This window comes from Balaenoptera borealis (genome assembly GCF_965194805.1).
Source record: "Balaenoptera borealis genome assembly, chromosome: 11".
In the NCBI taxonomy this organism is placed as follows: domain Eukaryota; kingdom Metazoa; phylum Chordata; class Mammalia; order Artiodactyla; family Balaenopteridae; genus Balaenoptera; species Balaenoptera borealis.
In genome coordinates, this window is record NC_138868.1 from 50,943,188 (window position 1) to 50,960,134 (window position 16,947).

The window sequence follows — 16,947 nt, forward strand, 5'->3', positions numbered from 1 at the left end:
TCACTGTCCTCAGGTTTCTTGTTATTATTTTTTTATCAAGACATAATGCATATCCCGTAAAATTCATCCTTTTAAAATATATTATTCAATGGTTTTAGGATATTCACAATGTAACCACGACAACTATCTAATTCCAGAACATTTTTTATCACCCCAAAAAGAGACCCTGAACCCATTCGTAGTCACTCCCCACTCCTCTATCCCCACATACTCTGGCAACCACTAATCTACGTTCTGTCTCTGTGGATCTGTCTATTCTGGAATCATATAACATGTGGTCTTTTGTGACTAACTTATTTCACTTAGCATATTTTCAAGGTTCATCCATGTTGTACCATCAGTACTTCATTCCTTTTTCATGGCTGAATAATATTCCACCACAGATATACACACATTTTGTTTATTCATCAGTTGATGGACATTTGGGTGGTTTCCACTTTTTGGCTATTATGAATAATGCTGCTATGAGCATTTGTCTATACATTTTTGTGTGAAGATCTGTTAGCAATTATTTGGGGGTATATTCCTAGGAGTGGGATTGCTGGGTTATATGGTAACTCTATGTTTAGCTTTTTGAGGAACTGCCGAACTGTTTGCCAAGATGGCTGCACCATTTTACATTCTCAGCAGCAACATATGGGGGTTCCAATTTCTCCCATCTTTGCCAATGCTTGTTATTGTCTTTTTTGATTACAGCCATCCCAGTGGGTGTGAAGTGATCACTGTGGTTTTGATTTGCATTTCTCTGATGGTTAATGATAGGGAGCATATTTTCACGTGCTTATGGGCCATGTGTATATCTTCTTTGGAGAAGTCTATTCAGATCCTTTGTCCATTTAAAAAATTAGGTTATCTTTTTATGATTGAGTTCTAAGAGATCCTTATATATTCTAGATACAAGCCCCTTGTTGAATATATGATATGCAAATATTTTCTCCCATATTCTGTGAGTTGTCTTTTTATTTTCTCAATGCTGTCCTTTGAAGCAGAAAACGATTTAAATTTTAATGAAGCCCATGAGATACAGTGTACTTGTCTTTAGATCCTGGTTCACTCCAGGACCACGCCTAGCTCCATGCCTGACACCATGTGGGCAAGGACATCTTTTCTCTGCTACCTTCTAGGTCCAGACCATGAGATCAACACCCAGGCACCAGGGTGCTCTCTGGTATAACTGAAACATGAGTGGGGGAAGGACAGGTGCAGAAGGGCAGTAGGTTGGGGGAGGTGATCTGGGTCTTTCAGGTTGACCTACTTACCTTTGGGCTTGCACTTTAGGCCTCTTCGTCCTGCCCACATCTTTCTCTGTGTTTTGTTCGTCTGGTCTGGGCTCTGTGTTAGAAATGCTCATTAAATCTAGCTCACTAACAAAAGGACCTTCACATATGATATTCCTTATTTTGAGAATATTCTTTCTATCCCCCTTCCCTGGTCAATTCTTTCTCGTTCTTCAAGTCTTAGATGAAAAATTCCCATGAGGCAGGATTCTCTCATCTAAATCTCGTCATCCTGTTATGCTTTGCCTTTGAAGTACTTACCACAGTTTTAAGTTTTAGATTTCCTTGTGTGACATGGACGAGTATCTCTCTGTTAGGGTAGGAGCATTGCAATTTTATTTACTGTGGTATCCCTGGCACCTAGCCCAGGGCCTTGCACATAGAGACGTGCAATTAATATCTGTCAAATGAACGGTAACAAAAGCTAGCAACAACCATCTGTCTAGTTATTCAGAACTTATAAAGCACTACGTATAGCATTTACTATATTTTAAAGTGCTTTTGTAGCTCCAGCACCCAGCCTGTAGGGTGCCCCCTACAGGTTAGTTTAGTTAGTTCCCTCCCCAGTCTCTGTCTTTTAAAATGATAACCTACATCCTTCCTTATGTGGTAGGTAGCTTCTGAAATGACTCCCATTGGTTCCTGCCTCCTGATATTCATGCTTCTCCCTTGAGTGTGGACAGGACTTAGTAATTTGCTTCTAATGAACAGAATATGGCAAAAGTGATGGGATGTCACTTCTGTGATTAGGTTACCGACCCCTTTCTTGCTAGCACTCTCTCTCTGGCCCTCTAGCTGGCACACTCTGATGAAGCAAGCTGCCATGTTATGAGATGCTCTATGGAGAGGCTCTCACGGCAAAGGAACTGAGGAAAGCCTCAATCCAACAGCTCTTGAGGAACTGAATCCTACCAACAACCATGTGAGTGAGCTAGGGAGCAGACCCTTCCCAGTTGAGCCTTGAGATGACTGCAGCCTGTGACAGATCCAGAGCCAGAGGACCCAGTTAAGTCACACCTGGATTCCTAACCATGAGAAACTGTGAGATAATATTGTTTTCAGCCACTAAGTTTTGGGGTAGTTTGTTATACAACAATAGATAACAAATGTACCTTATTTCTGCAATGAAATAATACACTCATGATTTCACTAATTCGTTCAGTTCTTTGAAATGACAAATAAACCACTCCTTTTAAAAAAATTTTCCCAATGAAGCAATGAGTGAAACCAAGGGTTTTCACTGAGATTGCTACTTGTTTCCTCTCTCTTGTTGTCTAGAATAATGAAAAGGACAAGAACTCTGGGGTTCAAATCCTGGCTCTGCCACTTATTAGCTGTGTGACTCAGTATGTAACCTCTCTGAACCTCAGATTCTTTTGTAAAATGAGTTTGTTGTGAACATTAAATAGATAAAGTTAGTAAAAGTGCCTGGCAATGTCTGGTGCAAAGTAGGAACTCCAAAATGTTTAATCCTTTCTTCCTCTGTGATGAAACCACATTACTCCCCTACTTTATTTCTCCAATAAGCTCCACATACCACTGTTCCAACTTAATTGCCCTTCTGAGGTGATCACAGAACATTGATACTGCAAGAGGCCTAAATACTATTTGGTTTAATTCTTTCACTTTGAAGATGAGAGATTTGAGGCCCAAAGAGATAAGGACTCTTGGTTCCTTGCTCTTTCAATTACTATACAGTATTTGATTTTTCTTCTGGTAACAAGACGCTGACAACTGTCTTTTCTCCCATTTGAATTCCCATTTGTGAGCCATCCTTGTGTAGCAACGATGGATTCAGGGAGGAAGCAGGGTGCTGAGGGAAGTAAGGAGCCAGAGGTAGGTCATGGGGCCTCGCCTGTGCTGTCCCGATGACCGGGACCTGGTTCTGCATGGTTGTGTTTTGGGCTTACCACACGGGCTGGAGGTGCCTTGGGGGCAGCTGAAAGCACCATGCAGGCTGAACACCCTGAAGTCCCTGGCTGCAGCTGCTTTAGGATATTCCTGAGCTCTGAAATTTCCTTGGTGGTCCTGCAGGGAAACAGGGAGTACTTGGCTTCATTCAGAACACAGACTCCATTCTGCTCACCCAGGTCAGTGGCATCTAACCAAGAAAGCCAGTTTGATATACAGATGGGGTTAGGCCTAGAATATGTAATTAATTGGAGAACCCAGGCAGGGCCTGTATGCCTGTGAGTGACTTGGAAGCCTTTCTCTTCCAGGAGAAAGAACTGAGAAGTAGCAGAGAGATCTCCATTCTGGCAGCTACGTACGTTTGGGGATCTGGGAAGAATGTCCTCCAGGTGGAAGGATTAGCCAGCCAGGGGTTGGGACCAGACTTCTGAGCATCAGAAGAGCCCTGAGGAGAAGAAAATGGAGAAATATGAAGTACAGACATTCACCACCAGGGGACACTGCCTCCTAGTGCCAGGGATACTCCCAAAGTCAGGACTTCAGCTTAGTTAATGAGTAGTGTATCTGCTATAACTTGTACGAGGCACCTTGGCTTGTGTGTGTACACTCTCTTCCAGCTCTAAGATGTGAGAGTTGGTGATTTTGTGTACTTAGTTCCCCAATGCTAAGGGTTTTGTCGTGATCCTGAAACACCCCGAGACAAAAGAACACAAGCTATTGGGAAAAACAGGGCTATGGGACTGATATCATGTGCAAATTTTTGAAAGCATATATATATATATATATATATATATATATATATACTGACACACACATACACATATTGTAAAAAATTTGTACATATGTAAATTGTACATGTATAAAATTGATTCACATAGGTACGAAAATCACTCATCCTTATACACCTTAGTGAGAGAAGCAAATTATACACACATACATATTTCTTTATGTTTAAAAATAGTTCTATTTTGAACTTTTGGGGATATTTTAGTCATTCTTCTCTTTTCATATTGTTTAAATTCCAGTAGGATTTATTTTGTGAACAATTTTGTCCACCTGCAACTAAAATCCTACCAATTTTAGCCACCACTTCTAGCCATCTATAAAAAGATGTGCATATAGATATCACGTCTCTTTCTAGCATCAGTCACTTTATCTAACTATCACAGGCATTTTTATAAACTTTCTGCTTCTAACTCCAGAAATGTCTGTGAGCAATAATCATGCACTAGATCATTTCTACATAGATTTTATTCATGTGGTATGCTACAGTTTCTTAATTCTTTGTCAAAATTCAATTTATCTGTGTCAGTTCATCAGTGGCTTTTTCCTTTTTTATTTTTCCAAATCTCCTTTTTTCCCTTGAATTTAAAAAATTAAAATTTTTTCCTTTATTTTTCAGCTCTGCTTCTATCACAGATTCTTTTATTTATTTTATTATTATTATTATTATTTTTGGCCGCACCGCGCAGCTTGCGGGATCTTAGTTCCCGACCAGGGATCGAACCCGGGCTTTGGCAGTGAAACTGCAGAGTCCTAACCACTGGACCCCCAGGGAATTCCCTCACATATTCTTTTATAGGTAAATGTTTTTCTTGTAAAGCATGACTTTGATTTCATTTTGCAAGTTTGAGAAGTAGTATTTTTATTCACATTCACAGTTTACAATTTTCTAATATACCATTACAATCTCATCTTGGACCTAACATTAATTTTAAAATATTTTATTTAATTTTCCAGGTTTTTTTTTTTTTTTTTTTTTTACCTAGTCTTATAAATTTCAGAGTGAATACTAATAGAAAGGATAACTAGATGGGTGTGTAAAGATGGTTTATTTAATCTTAACTATAAATGAGACTAAGCATCAGGAATTGAGCTTCTGAGCACAGGCTAAGTGGAGTCAGGTGGCCTGGGTTCAAATCCAGTCCAAGACTTATTTGGCAGTGACATGGGACACCCACTACATTTCTCTGTGCTTCTGTTTCCTAACTGAAAAATCAATGATCATGAAAGACCTTACCTCACAGGGTTATAAGCCTTATGTTATGCTTTCACTATAATATACCATTAGAATGACACATTAGAAAAAAGCCTATGGCATTTTATACATCTTAAATTATAAAACTGAGTGCCATCAATTCACTTCCATGTATGAATCCTCTCTTGTAGAAATGTTTCAGGATCTCCTCTCCCTGTGGTTTCAGTGAGGTACCTGCAATGTGTGTCATTCTGCTCTTGCTGTTCAATGCCTGACATTATGGCTCTGGAGTTGCTGACTTCCTTCCTGCTTGATCCCACCATGGTCCTAAAGGTGCAGGGTAATTTAGATGGCCAGAATGGAAAGACTCTAGGAAGCCTTTATTTAGCCTATAATTAAGGAGACCTAATGTCCTAGTTTGCCCAGGACATCCTGCTTTAGGTCTGTTGTCTTGGTATAATTATTAATAGCACTCTTTTTTGCTCTCGAAGTATCTCAGTTTGGATGATAAATTTTATGGTGACCCTATCTACCACTCCCCTCTAAAGGTCATTTATATAATAAACATTTATATTAGAAAGCCTACGTGTTCTAAGCACTGTCCTTGCTGCCAGGAATGCCTATGGAACAAGACAAACAGGTCCCTAATCTCACAGAGCTTCCACTTTACTGAACAGCCAGGGCCACAAAGCTCCGGAACACACTGGGACAGTATCAGAACCTGGCAGAGCACGAAGAACTGCCTCCTTTGATCCTTTTGCATTTTCAGCCCTTCCCATGACGGAAGAGTGAATCTCAGACTAAGAGTAAATCTCAGGCTTTACTTTGTCTCGGCGCTCTGGGTCTCTCCCACGGCTGTGCTACGAAAGCATCTCCTCCTCCTCTGCTCCAACTCCATTTTCTCTTCCCAAAGCTCGGTCTCTTGTTTGTTTCAGTAACCTCAACAGAAGTGACACCTGTGAGGTTCACTCTTGGGAATCAAAATTCTTTTGGTTCTGTCAAGTGTTTGAAGCTTCTGAAAAATGTACTGTGTGCACAGGAAGCGCTGTGGTGTAATGGCAGGAGGGCTGGTTCCAGTCCTTACGCTGCTCTGACTCACTGTGTCAATTAAAATATGTACATTTCCCTATCTGAGATATAAAATGAGGTGCTTGGGGCTTGATGATCTCTAAGTATTTTTTCATCTCTAGAACTCTGTGACTCTAGCCTTGTGTGACTACATCTTCAGATTTGTTTGTGAGTGAATTATGGTGGAGCGTACTGGCTTGGAAAGATGAATGGAGACATAAGTGACAAGAAAGCAGGAGGAGTCAGAATAGGCTTAGGAAGAAGAAAAAATAACTAGAAAACTGGCTAAGAAAAGAGGAGGTCAATTCACCAGATACCTATCCATCTATACCTATACACAGTCAGAAACCCACACATCTTCTCTTAGGAGGATATGTGTATTGTACAGGGAGAGAAAGCAGGGGAACAAATGAAATTGCAGAGCACATATCTAAGAATGCAGCCGGCTGTGCTAGCCAGGTGGGCCAGGGGACAACAATGACAGAGGGACTGTAAGTGAGCCCTGGGGCTTTCAGGTGCTGGAAGGAAAAGTCTGATGAAAGCTATAGTCCCCAGGAACCTAGAAATAAAGTAGGAGATGAAGTTTGAATCCCAAAAGAATTTCATTAGGGCTACAGAACAAATGGTCCAACAGCTTTGTGTACACCGTATCAAAGGCTCACTTACTTGACTCTTCCATGTGTGAAAGAGAAGAAGAGTTCACGCCTACCTGTAAGAAAGGGCAGCAAGCCCATTTATGTTCGTATTTGAATGTATGTGTGTGGATGTGTGTCTATCCCTCAATCAAGCACCAGCTTCCTAACCAGAAACTGAAAAGGGTGGGAAAATGTTAAGTCCTTGCTCCACCATGGTACATACCTGGCTCAGCCCCGAGCTCACAGGGGCTGAGGGACCCACCACAGGGTCATCTAAGGTGTCCAGAGAGGAACACACCCACAGGAAGGCCAGGCCAAAGGACTGATGATGTGTGAAGGGTTGGGAGCAGGTCAGGTGAAGTTGATCCCATGACTCACCTGAGGCTGGAGCCAGGAAGTCATCTCAAGGAGAAAAGAGAAAGAAAATGAGGGAGAAAGGAAACACATGAATGGGAGGGAGAGATGACGAGGTCAATACTGAGGAGAGGAAAGAAAGGACTGGGACTACATAGAGTAAACTCCACCCCAAGGAAGAATGGAGGCCGTTCCTCCCCCAGGCCCGGGTGCTCAGGGTTTGGCAGTGCCACACAGGCCAGTCAGGGCCCTCTCAGACCCAGTGCCTTGCCTTCCTACCATCACTCCTCTGTCACAGTTCCACACTGTTCCCAGCGTGAGTGCTTCCTCAGTCTACACCTCGCCAGGGACCTTATCAATATCTTGTTTTAACAGGGGGTATCTGTAGGTTGGGGTTTGGGGTGACCACTTGCCCAGTGGATTAGCTGAGCTACATCTACCCTTCCTGGACCAAGAGACCTCAACCTCCCTCACAGCACTAAACGCCCTACACAATGGCTCACAGGATCACATACTGGTACTACAAACCCTTCTCATCTTCAATTCCCAGCACTCTCTAGTAGTACCTCATCTCTCCCACCTCGTATCCCACATCACTCCTCTTTCACAACATTACAAATGCCTCCAATTTAAACTCAGACAAATCCTTACTAGACTCTAGTCCCTAGAGGCCAGGAATCAGATCTTATGTTTCTTGTACCATGCCCAGTGAACACAGAGATCTGCATAGAACAGGACTCAAGAAACACTGTACGCTACATAACTATAACCATCATATAGCCTTCCCACTTACAGAAACATTTATCCTTCTCTCACACTCATACACATTTATACAAACACACTAATCACAAATGTGGGTTCTACATCTGGCTTCATTGAATCACATGTTATGTGTAAATATAAATCATAGCTCATAAATGTCACCAACTGTCATGTATTGTCATCACAGGGAACTCACACACAGACATACCACACAGTGGTTCACTCATTCACTACACTATCCCTCCCACAGATGTAAGTAAGCCCCTGCATAGGCTCCCTCCCACAATATACACCTTCCAGCTTGTACAGCCCTCTATAGTCCTGCGTCTCTCTTTCTCATCATCACTCTCTCCCCTTCCTGCTTTTGCCCTCCTTACCATCTTTAAACATGCGGTTCCCTGAGCGGTCCTCCTTACCATCTTTAAACATGCGGTTCCCTGAGCGGTTTTTCCCTGCTTTGAATCAGCCAGGGACATTAGCATGGCTGCAGGGAGCAGGGTAACGAAAGGTCTGTCCAGGGACCAGGAAGAACGACCCACATCAATTTGCGGGAAAGCACGGCCACAGTTACCTGGGGACAAAAGGTTGTGAGAAAATTAAGGGTGATGGGATGACAGGGGATCCCCTGACTGCACACAAGGGAATTGGTGGGAAGAGGACACTCCTCCATTCTAGAGCTAGATGGAAGCCCAGAGAGGTCGAGCAACACGGTGAGCCAGTAACTGAAGTGGGACGAGACCTCAGCCCACTAAGTGAAGGCTCACCGTGTTCCTCCCAGCCAGAAACCTTTCCCTGACCCAAGAGACTCGCTGCTTCCCTGTCCTCTGGCTCTGGTGGGCAGTGCTAAACTCTGTCTCTCTTTTTTTTTTTTTTTTAAAGAAAGTGTTTCCTTTTATTCACCATCTCTAACATGTCCAGACCATTCCAGTTGAAAACAGATCACTACCCTTTCTCAGCTACTTAGTAACCAAGAGCAGTGAATAAAATCCACACAAAAGGTCAGAAAAATTCACCACATTACTATCAAATCAGAACACCTGATTATTGTCAGATTATTTAAAAAGACTGATCAGAAATAAAATATCACAAATGAGGTCTTTTATTTGTCGCCATTAAAAGTCTGATTTTTAAACAGATTCCTGGACTGGTGGCTCATATCCATCAGCTCGTTCAACTTTAGCACCTGTCTCGTCCCCAGTAGCTTTTCCAGAACTACTACCTTCACCATGTAGCTCCATGAGTTTTCCCAATTCAAACTTGGGCTTCTTCAGCATTTTTACTTTTCTAACAAAGACATCATGGAGTGGATAAATAGATTGGCAGGCCTTTTCTATGTCTTTTCCAATGCTGTCTGGAATCAATTTATTGACTACCTCTTTCAAGTCATTTGTCTGCACCTCTCGGGTCATGATTTCCATCATCTTCTTGCGGATCTGGCGGACCTGCTGGTGCTGGGCATAAGAGGTCTTCCGAATCTGATTGTTGCGTTTTTTAGTAAAACCCACACAGAAGAGACGAAGCAAATATCCATCGGTAGTCTTGACATCAACGTGAGCTTCAATCATGGTCTGCCATTTTTTGACCATGGAGCACATTTTGTCACGGGTAAGATCCATGCCATGGAAATTAGTCAGGCAGTTTTTGCCCTGAACATCCTCAGTAATAAGCTTGAATTTTCTAAATGCAACTTCATCATTCTGCAGATCAGCAAGGCTCACTTCAAACACACGACCCTTGAGGCCATCAGATGCGATTTTGGTTCCTTGAGTTCTCGTGACTAGTGTTTTCCCAATATTTCTTATATTGAACATAGCTGGTGCTTTCACATCATACCAATCTTTCTTAGAAAATGGGTCAACCACTTTCTTCTTGGCTCCCTTTTTACCGCCTTTCGTAAGGCGCTTGTTCTTTCCGACCACCATAGTGCTGCTCCTAGAGCCAAAAGGCTCTGTCTCTCTTAAATCCTTGCTAGGGAGCCTGACATGTCTCTGTCCTAATGGAGCTGAGGCCAATGGTCTTTGTCAATTCTCTATTCCAGAGAATTCTAAGGCCAACCTTCTCAACACATAAACTCCTATGGAGCCTTCCTGGATGAGCCTGCACAGTTCATCCCCAAGCAGCCTCCTGACACTGATATCTATTTATTTATTTTAAATTAAATTTTATTTTTTTACTGGCTGTGCTACAAGGCATGTGGGATCTCAGTTCCCCAACCAGGGATCGAACCCATGCCCCCTGCAGTGGAAGCATGGGGTCTTAACCACTGGACTGCCAGGGAAGTCCCCTGACACTGATAGTTAAAGGTATATACAGATTCTATTTGTTGACATTTTAATTTATGTTTGTTAATGTTCTAAGGCTTCACCAAGACCACTCAGATCAAAGCAAGGCAGGTATGTTGTGTAATTAAAGGAGTGGCATTCATAGGGTTCGCCAACACCACATACCTGCCCCAAGGGCAAGGGCCACATCTCCCCTTCACACCAGGTAGGGCTTGTTCCATGAAGGCTGCTTAACAAGACTGAATTGAGACACGTTGCTGTAGCATTCGGAAGGGAATGGTACTCCTGTGTTCTCCCACAGAGATTCCTAGGCCCCGGAGAACTCACTCACCCACATCAATGTAGCCAATGGGCACTGCCCTCTCCACCTGTAGCTCTACTTTCAGTTGCCCACTCTTGTCCTGAGGGCACCTGAGCCAAGGTCGCCTCTGACTGGCTGGGTTCAGCAAGTTCTCCACTGGATATCTGGGATCCTAAGTCAGAGAGAGGAGAAAATCAAGAACCTCACTGAGCCCAAGGAAAAAAGGATGCCCATGAATGAGAGATCCCTACACTCCTAAACCTTTCCAGGATCCTAATGTGATAGAAAAGGCACTAGACAGGAGTCCATCTATCACATACCAAGGGATTTACAGACATTGTTTACTTCTCCTTCAATTTCTAGACCACCTCATTTAATCCTCATAACAACTTTAGGTGGTTACTATTATTGCTTCTTAGTTAACAGATCAACAAACAGAAGCTTAGGTTCAGAAACTTACCCAAGGCCACAAGACCAAATAACCAACCAAAGTCGGAACTCCCAGGTGTCTGAATTCAGAGCTCTTAAGCACCACTGGTTGGTTCCAGACTGGTTCCAGAACCCCCTGTATGTCAAAATCCGTAGATGCTCAAGTCTCTTACATAAAATGGCTTAGTATTTGCATAAAACCTATGCACATCTTCCCATATACTTTAATCATCTCTAGATTACTTATAATACCTACTATAATGTAAATGCTATGTTGTAAATATAGCATAGTTGTAAATACGGTATCAACACTATGTAAATAGTTGCCAACATGCGGTAAATTCAAGTTTTGCTTTTTGGAGCTTTCTGGAATTTTTTTTCCCCTTGAATATTTTTGATTTGTGGTTGGTTGAATCTGGGGATTTGGAACCCATACATTTGGAGGGCTGACTGTATTTCTTTTCATTTATAAGGTGCTTTCGCAGATATTTATCTTCAAAGTAACCCTATGAGATAAGAAAGGCAAAGATTTTTTACAACTGATGGTTAGAAAGTAATTTGTTCAAAGACAACAATATCGAAACTGAGATAAAAATTCCCAGTTCCAACCCAAAGTCAGGTGTTGTTTGGTGGAAAGCCCTGAGCAAACTACTTTCTCGCTCTGGATCTGAATTTCTTCATAATTAAAGGGGGGAGACTAGACTCATGGTTTTCAATCTTATTTTTTGTTTTAGCAGTAAAACCCTTCCTTTTAACTGAAATCTTACACTAAAGATTGTTTATTTTTTCAAAAATAAATATTTTCAATAATATTTTGAAAATAATTATTGACATTATTATTATCAAATAATTTAAAAATTTTTCAAAAATAAAACAGAGGGCTTCCCTGGTGGCGCAGTGGTTAAGAATCCGCCTGCCAATGCAGGGGACACAGGTTCAAGCCCTGGTCCAGGAAGATCCCACATGCTGCGGAGCAATGAAGCCCGTGCACCACAACTACTGAGCCTGCGCTCTAGAGCCCAAGAGCCACAACTACTGAAGCCCGTGCGCCTAGAGCCTGTGCTCCGCAACAAGAGAAGCCGCCGCAATGAGAAGCCCGCACACCCCAACGAAGAGTAGCCCCCGCTTGCCACAACTAGAGAAAACCCGCGCACAGCAACGAAGATCTGACGCAGCCAAAAATAAATAAATTAAATAAAAGCAGAGCTCTGGTTAAAGCACAGGTTGGGAGGCCTGGAGACATAACTGTGACCCCTCCCTTCAACTTCTGGAAATGGATCCCCAAGAGTATAGTTTGAAAACCACAATATTAGAAGATAGCTAATGTCCTCTAGCATTTTATAAGGCCGAGTCCATGAAGAAAACCATTTAGGCTGACCATGTAGGTAAGGAGGATAACAATAATTTTTATTTTCTTCACTTAGGAGTTGACATAGTAGTTCCTAAAGACTCTCTAAGGGTCTTTCTGAGATGTGTGGGGATGTTTTTGACAGTCATAATGACTAGGAAGCATTGTTGCCATTAGGGTCTGCAGGCCATGGATGCTAAATATCCCACCATGCATATGATATTGTTATAAAATGCAGACTTCTACCCAAAATGTCAACGGCACCCCTTGAGAAAGACTAGAGTAACAGAAGAGGAAGTGTGGGGAGAAGGGGGAGATGGATAGAGAGATGACAGTGGAGGAAAGCGTGGGATCAGTCCTGGGCCCAGGGCCCAGCATCTAGCACTAACCAGGATAATCGAGATTTCCTGAAAGTGGACTTTTAGGGAGGAGGCCGAGATCACCTTTAATGGTGGTGATGTTATTCTCATAGGTCACGGATGACCTTGAGTATCCTGCTCTCAATGACAGAGTGACTAAATTGCCCTTCTGGGGTCCCTGGTATAGACTTTGGGCCAATAGCTTTGCCAGCTGCCTCCAAACAAGGGTGGAATCCTGAGGTTGTTTCCTTCTTTACCTTTAATTCCTGGGAACACTTCTTTTATGCATCCTGCCTTGCTCTGGGAACAACCTAAAGGCAAGAGCTGTGTTTCACTCCTTTGACTTTGAACTCCCAAAGAAGGGACAATGTCTCTTCTGTTGGATTGGGAGTTTTCTGAAAGTGGAGCCAGGTCTCCTATTTTTTTTTCAATCTTTTCAGTCACCAAGAAAAAAATCATGCCTGCTAATTAATATACCTGAGAGGAAAATGATACCACATGGCTAATCGTCACAGGAGCCACGGTGGACCCAGCAGCTGTCCAAGTACAAGGCAAAATGCTTTCTCCTGGGATTTTTTCTGTCACCACTTTGGCGCTGCCTATGTTTTGGTCCCGTCAGCTTCCAGAAGAGAAGGAATCCTCATGTTACTCCTAAAGAAGAGAATAAAAGGAAAATAAACAAGCCGTGGTAATAGGAGTTATTTACATCAGTCAGTCACTATTTCTGATGACCATGATGGGGCTAGTGGGGTGGTGATCAGGGAGCAGATCTGGACCAGCTGATGAGATTCCAACAAACACGAAACAACTGGAAGGTGATAGAGCAGCAAGTACAAGAAAAAAATATATTAACATGTTGATGTTGGATTTATATGTAGATGAGCTCCCAAGAGCATGAACTGTGCCTTAAATCATTCATCTTTATATCCCTAGAGTCCAGCACATAGTAAAGATGTGCAACACATGTTCAACTAAATATGGGATACAAGTCTCTTGGTTTTTTTCTTCCCATAAAATGAATCTTCCTAAATTAGCTTTTCATTAAGTTACTCCTCTACTACAAATCTTCAATGGCTTGCTGACATATGAAAATCCCTTGCTACATGGCAGGTACTTAATAAATATTAATTCAGCTTGGCCCCTCAAAGCATCTACGACATAGATCTGTCCATTTCCTGCTTCATCTCCTGTTATTCCTTTCATCAGAGGATGTGTTTTACCCATCACTGTTTTGTTTATTTATTTAATCTTAAAAGTTCATGTGGGAATTTATATTTTGTCTTTTGCTAAACTTTTTATGGAAAATTTAAAATATATGCAAAAACATATATATATTAGTATAATGAACTCTCATGCATCCATCACCTAGATTCAACAATTCCTTGGGGTTTTAAAGCCGTCTGAATGTCTTTAGGTGGGATCTCTCTCCAAACATTTATACTGTGCCCTTTTCACTCATGTTTATTACTCACTTGGTCCCTGAAAATGAGTCCATGACCCCCGATATACTCCTGGCCATAATGGTCTTGTCTCCTTCCTGCCAAAAAAATTTTTTCCCACCTCCAAGACTTTGTTCATGCCATTGCCTCTGCTTGGCATACTCTTTCTCTCTCCCATTGTCAAATCTAATGCATCTTTGATGCTCAAATGTCACCTCTACTCTGCTCAGCGCTCAAAGTGATAGCTCCATCTTCTCAATTCTGTATTACAATGATTTGCGTCTTTTGTCCCTTTACCAACTGTAAGCTCTTTGAGGACAGGTTTCATTTTTGATTTATTTCTGTATCCTCAGTGTAAGAGGGAGAAACATAGAGTTCCAGATTAACAAATGTCCATAAATGACATTTATGAACATGATTGAATGACCATAAAAATTAAGCTCCAAAAGGTCAGCCATCTTGGAATGCTCAGAGTGAGGTAGACTGCTGTGACAGCAGTAACCAAAATCTGAGTGAACACCATCTAAAGGTCACAGGTTATATTCAAGATGGTGCCAAGGCTTCAAAGAGAGAAGATGGCAGGGTGAGTCCTGAGTCACCTCCTAGGCCTCTAGATGAATTAGAGCTGATTATTCCCACTATAGGAACTCACTGAACATTCAACAATTTTTCCTACTCTCTCCCAGATATTGGAGATACTCCACAATCTCTCATAACTAACGTACAGATGTCTGACTTAGTCAGCCCCAAAACTACACTCTAGGCTTGGGGACCCTGAAGCTGTCAATCTTGGATATTTCATTTAGTTAATATTTGGAGGAGGGGTGTCTAGTAGGTACCAGGCACTGTACTAAGTTACGTAGTGGTGAATAAGACATACACAATCTTTTTCATGAAGATGACTTCATGAAACTGCTTGTTGTTCTCCAAGGATTAAGTGCTTTCTGACCTCCCTGCCCTTGTATATGCTGTTGTTCTTGTGTTTTTTGGCAATAGCTTATTTACCCTGTGTGTCTCCCCGCTAAGTAGTGAGCTCTTTGAGGATATGGATTTTTGTCATGCTCATCATCTCCCACACCTCGGAGAGATGCTGGAACACAGTAGGCATAAATAAATAGCCATTGAAAAGAGTAGTTTAGGGGCTTCCCTGGATCAGTGGTTAAGAATCCGCCTGCCAATGCAGAGGACACGGGTTCGAGCCCTGGTCCGGGAAGATCCCACATGCCACGGAGCAACTAAGCCCATGCACCACAACTACTGAGCCTGCGCTCTAGAGCCCACGAGCCACAACTACTGAGCCTGTGTGCCACAACTACTGAAGCCCGCGCGCCTAGAGCCCGTGCTCCACAACAAGAGAAGCCACCGCAGTGAGAAGCCTGCGCACAGCAACGAAGAGTAGCCCCCGCTCGCTGCAACTAGAGAAAGCCCATGCAGCAACGAAGACCCAATGCAGCCAAAAATAAATAAAATTAAAAAAAAAAAAAGAGTAGTTTATTAAGTCAACATAATTCTAATCAGAATTCCAGCAGAAGTTGCTGGCAATCACGACAAAGTCATCAACCAATAAAGGGCCACGAATTGCTAAGACAATTCTAAAAAGACAGATCAAAGAGGTGGAGACCAACTCTGAAAAGAATTACAAAGTACAGTATTTCAACATATGGCCTATAGAAACAAGCAAATAGATTCCAGAAACAGATTCATATAAATGGGAATTTACAACCTGTTAAGTTGATTGTAAGATAGAGCACGATTTTGCCAGAAAAAGATGAAGTAATAAATGGTGTTCAGAAAACTGGTTCACACCTAGAGGGATGGGATAGGGAGGGTAGGAGGGAGGCTCAAGAGGGAGGGGATATGGGGATATATGTATACATATAGCTGATTCACTTTGCTATACAGCAGAAACTAACACAACATTGCAAAGCAGTTATACACCAATAAAGATGTAAAAAAAAAAAGAAAAAAAGAAAACCGGTTCACAATGTGAAGAAAAGTAAAAGCAGATCCCTACCTCATAACATATTTTTAAAATTTTACTCAAATGGATCAAAGATGGAAATATGAAAAATAAGGTAACACAAACAAGGTTAAAATACAAACGAATGACTGAAAGATATTTGTAACACATATAAACTTGGATAGTATTCAGAAGTACTTTTATTTTATTTTATTTTTGTAAAGAGGATTCGGGGACTTCCCTGGTGGCACAGTGGTTAAGAATCTGCCTTCCAATGCAGGGGACACGGGTTCCATCCCTGGTCAGGGAACTAGATCCCACACGCATGCTGCAACTAAGAGTTCACATGCCACAACTAAGGAGTCCGTGAGCTGCAAACAAGGAGCCTGCCTGCTGCAACTAAGACCCAGAGCAACCTAAGAAAATAAAAATTTTTTTAATTAAAAAAAAAAAATTAAAATAAAGAGGATTCAATAAAATAATTTATGTAAATACAAAGGACAGTGCCTGACACTTAGTAAGCTCTAATAAATATCTGTGACTAACCTTACCTTATAGATAATATTATTAGGAATGCTTTGATAATATGGAATTAGCTGAGTTGAATTGGGGAAAGGAGTTGTGAGAATGTTCCCTGAAGCTCAAAAGTTGACAGTCCTGGTTAGGAGGCAGCGGGTTGGAAATGAGTTAGGAAGCTGTAAGTCGGGGTGCAGCATAGTGAATAAGGTATACAGGACGAGGGTAAAGGTAGGAGCTGGGGACGCAGAGTGTGGGCATAGGAAAGAGTACGGAGCTGTGTGAAGTGGATCCTGAGGCGTGAGAGCCTAAGAAGCAGTTTGGGGGC

The 16,947-nt window shown here is 42.0% G+C and overlaps 2 protein-coding genes across 2 annotated transcripts in view; both read right to left on the reverse strand.

Annotated features, from left to right (window-relative positions):
• XNDC1N (XRCC1 N-terminal domain containing 1, N-terminal like) overlaps positions 1 to 13,319 on the reverse strand; it is a gene marked incomplete at its 5' end in the record, with an annotated part of 34,842 nt that extends 21,523 nt beyond the window's left edge. The window contains 8 exon segments of the mRNA XM_082343925.1: positions 1,260 to 1,332; positions 3,188 to 3,305; positions 3,548 to 3,633; positions 7,093 to 7,271; positions 8,402 to 8,440; positions 8,443 to 8,556; positions 10,599 to 10,740; positions 13,182 to 13,319. Of these exon segments, the coding sequence (XP_082200051.1) occupies positions 1,260 to 1,332; positions 3,188 to 3,305; positions 3,548 to 3,633; positions 7,093 to 7,271; positions 8,402 to 8,440; positions 8,443 to 8,556; positions 10,599 to 10,740; positions 13,182 to 13,319 (889 nt within the window).
• LOC309605071 (small ribosomal subunit protein eS1) lies at positions 9,062 to 9,944 on the reverse strand. Its single transcript, XM_082340393.1, has one exon. It carries the CDS (start codon positions 9,905 to 9,907, stop codon positions 9,113 to 9,115), a length of 795 nt encoding a protein of 264 aa, XP_082196519.1. The 5' UTR covers positions 9,908 to 9,944; the 3' UTR covers positions 9,062 to 9,112.
• Positions 13,320 to 16,947: the final 3,628 nt, after the last annotated feature.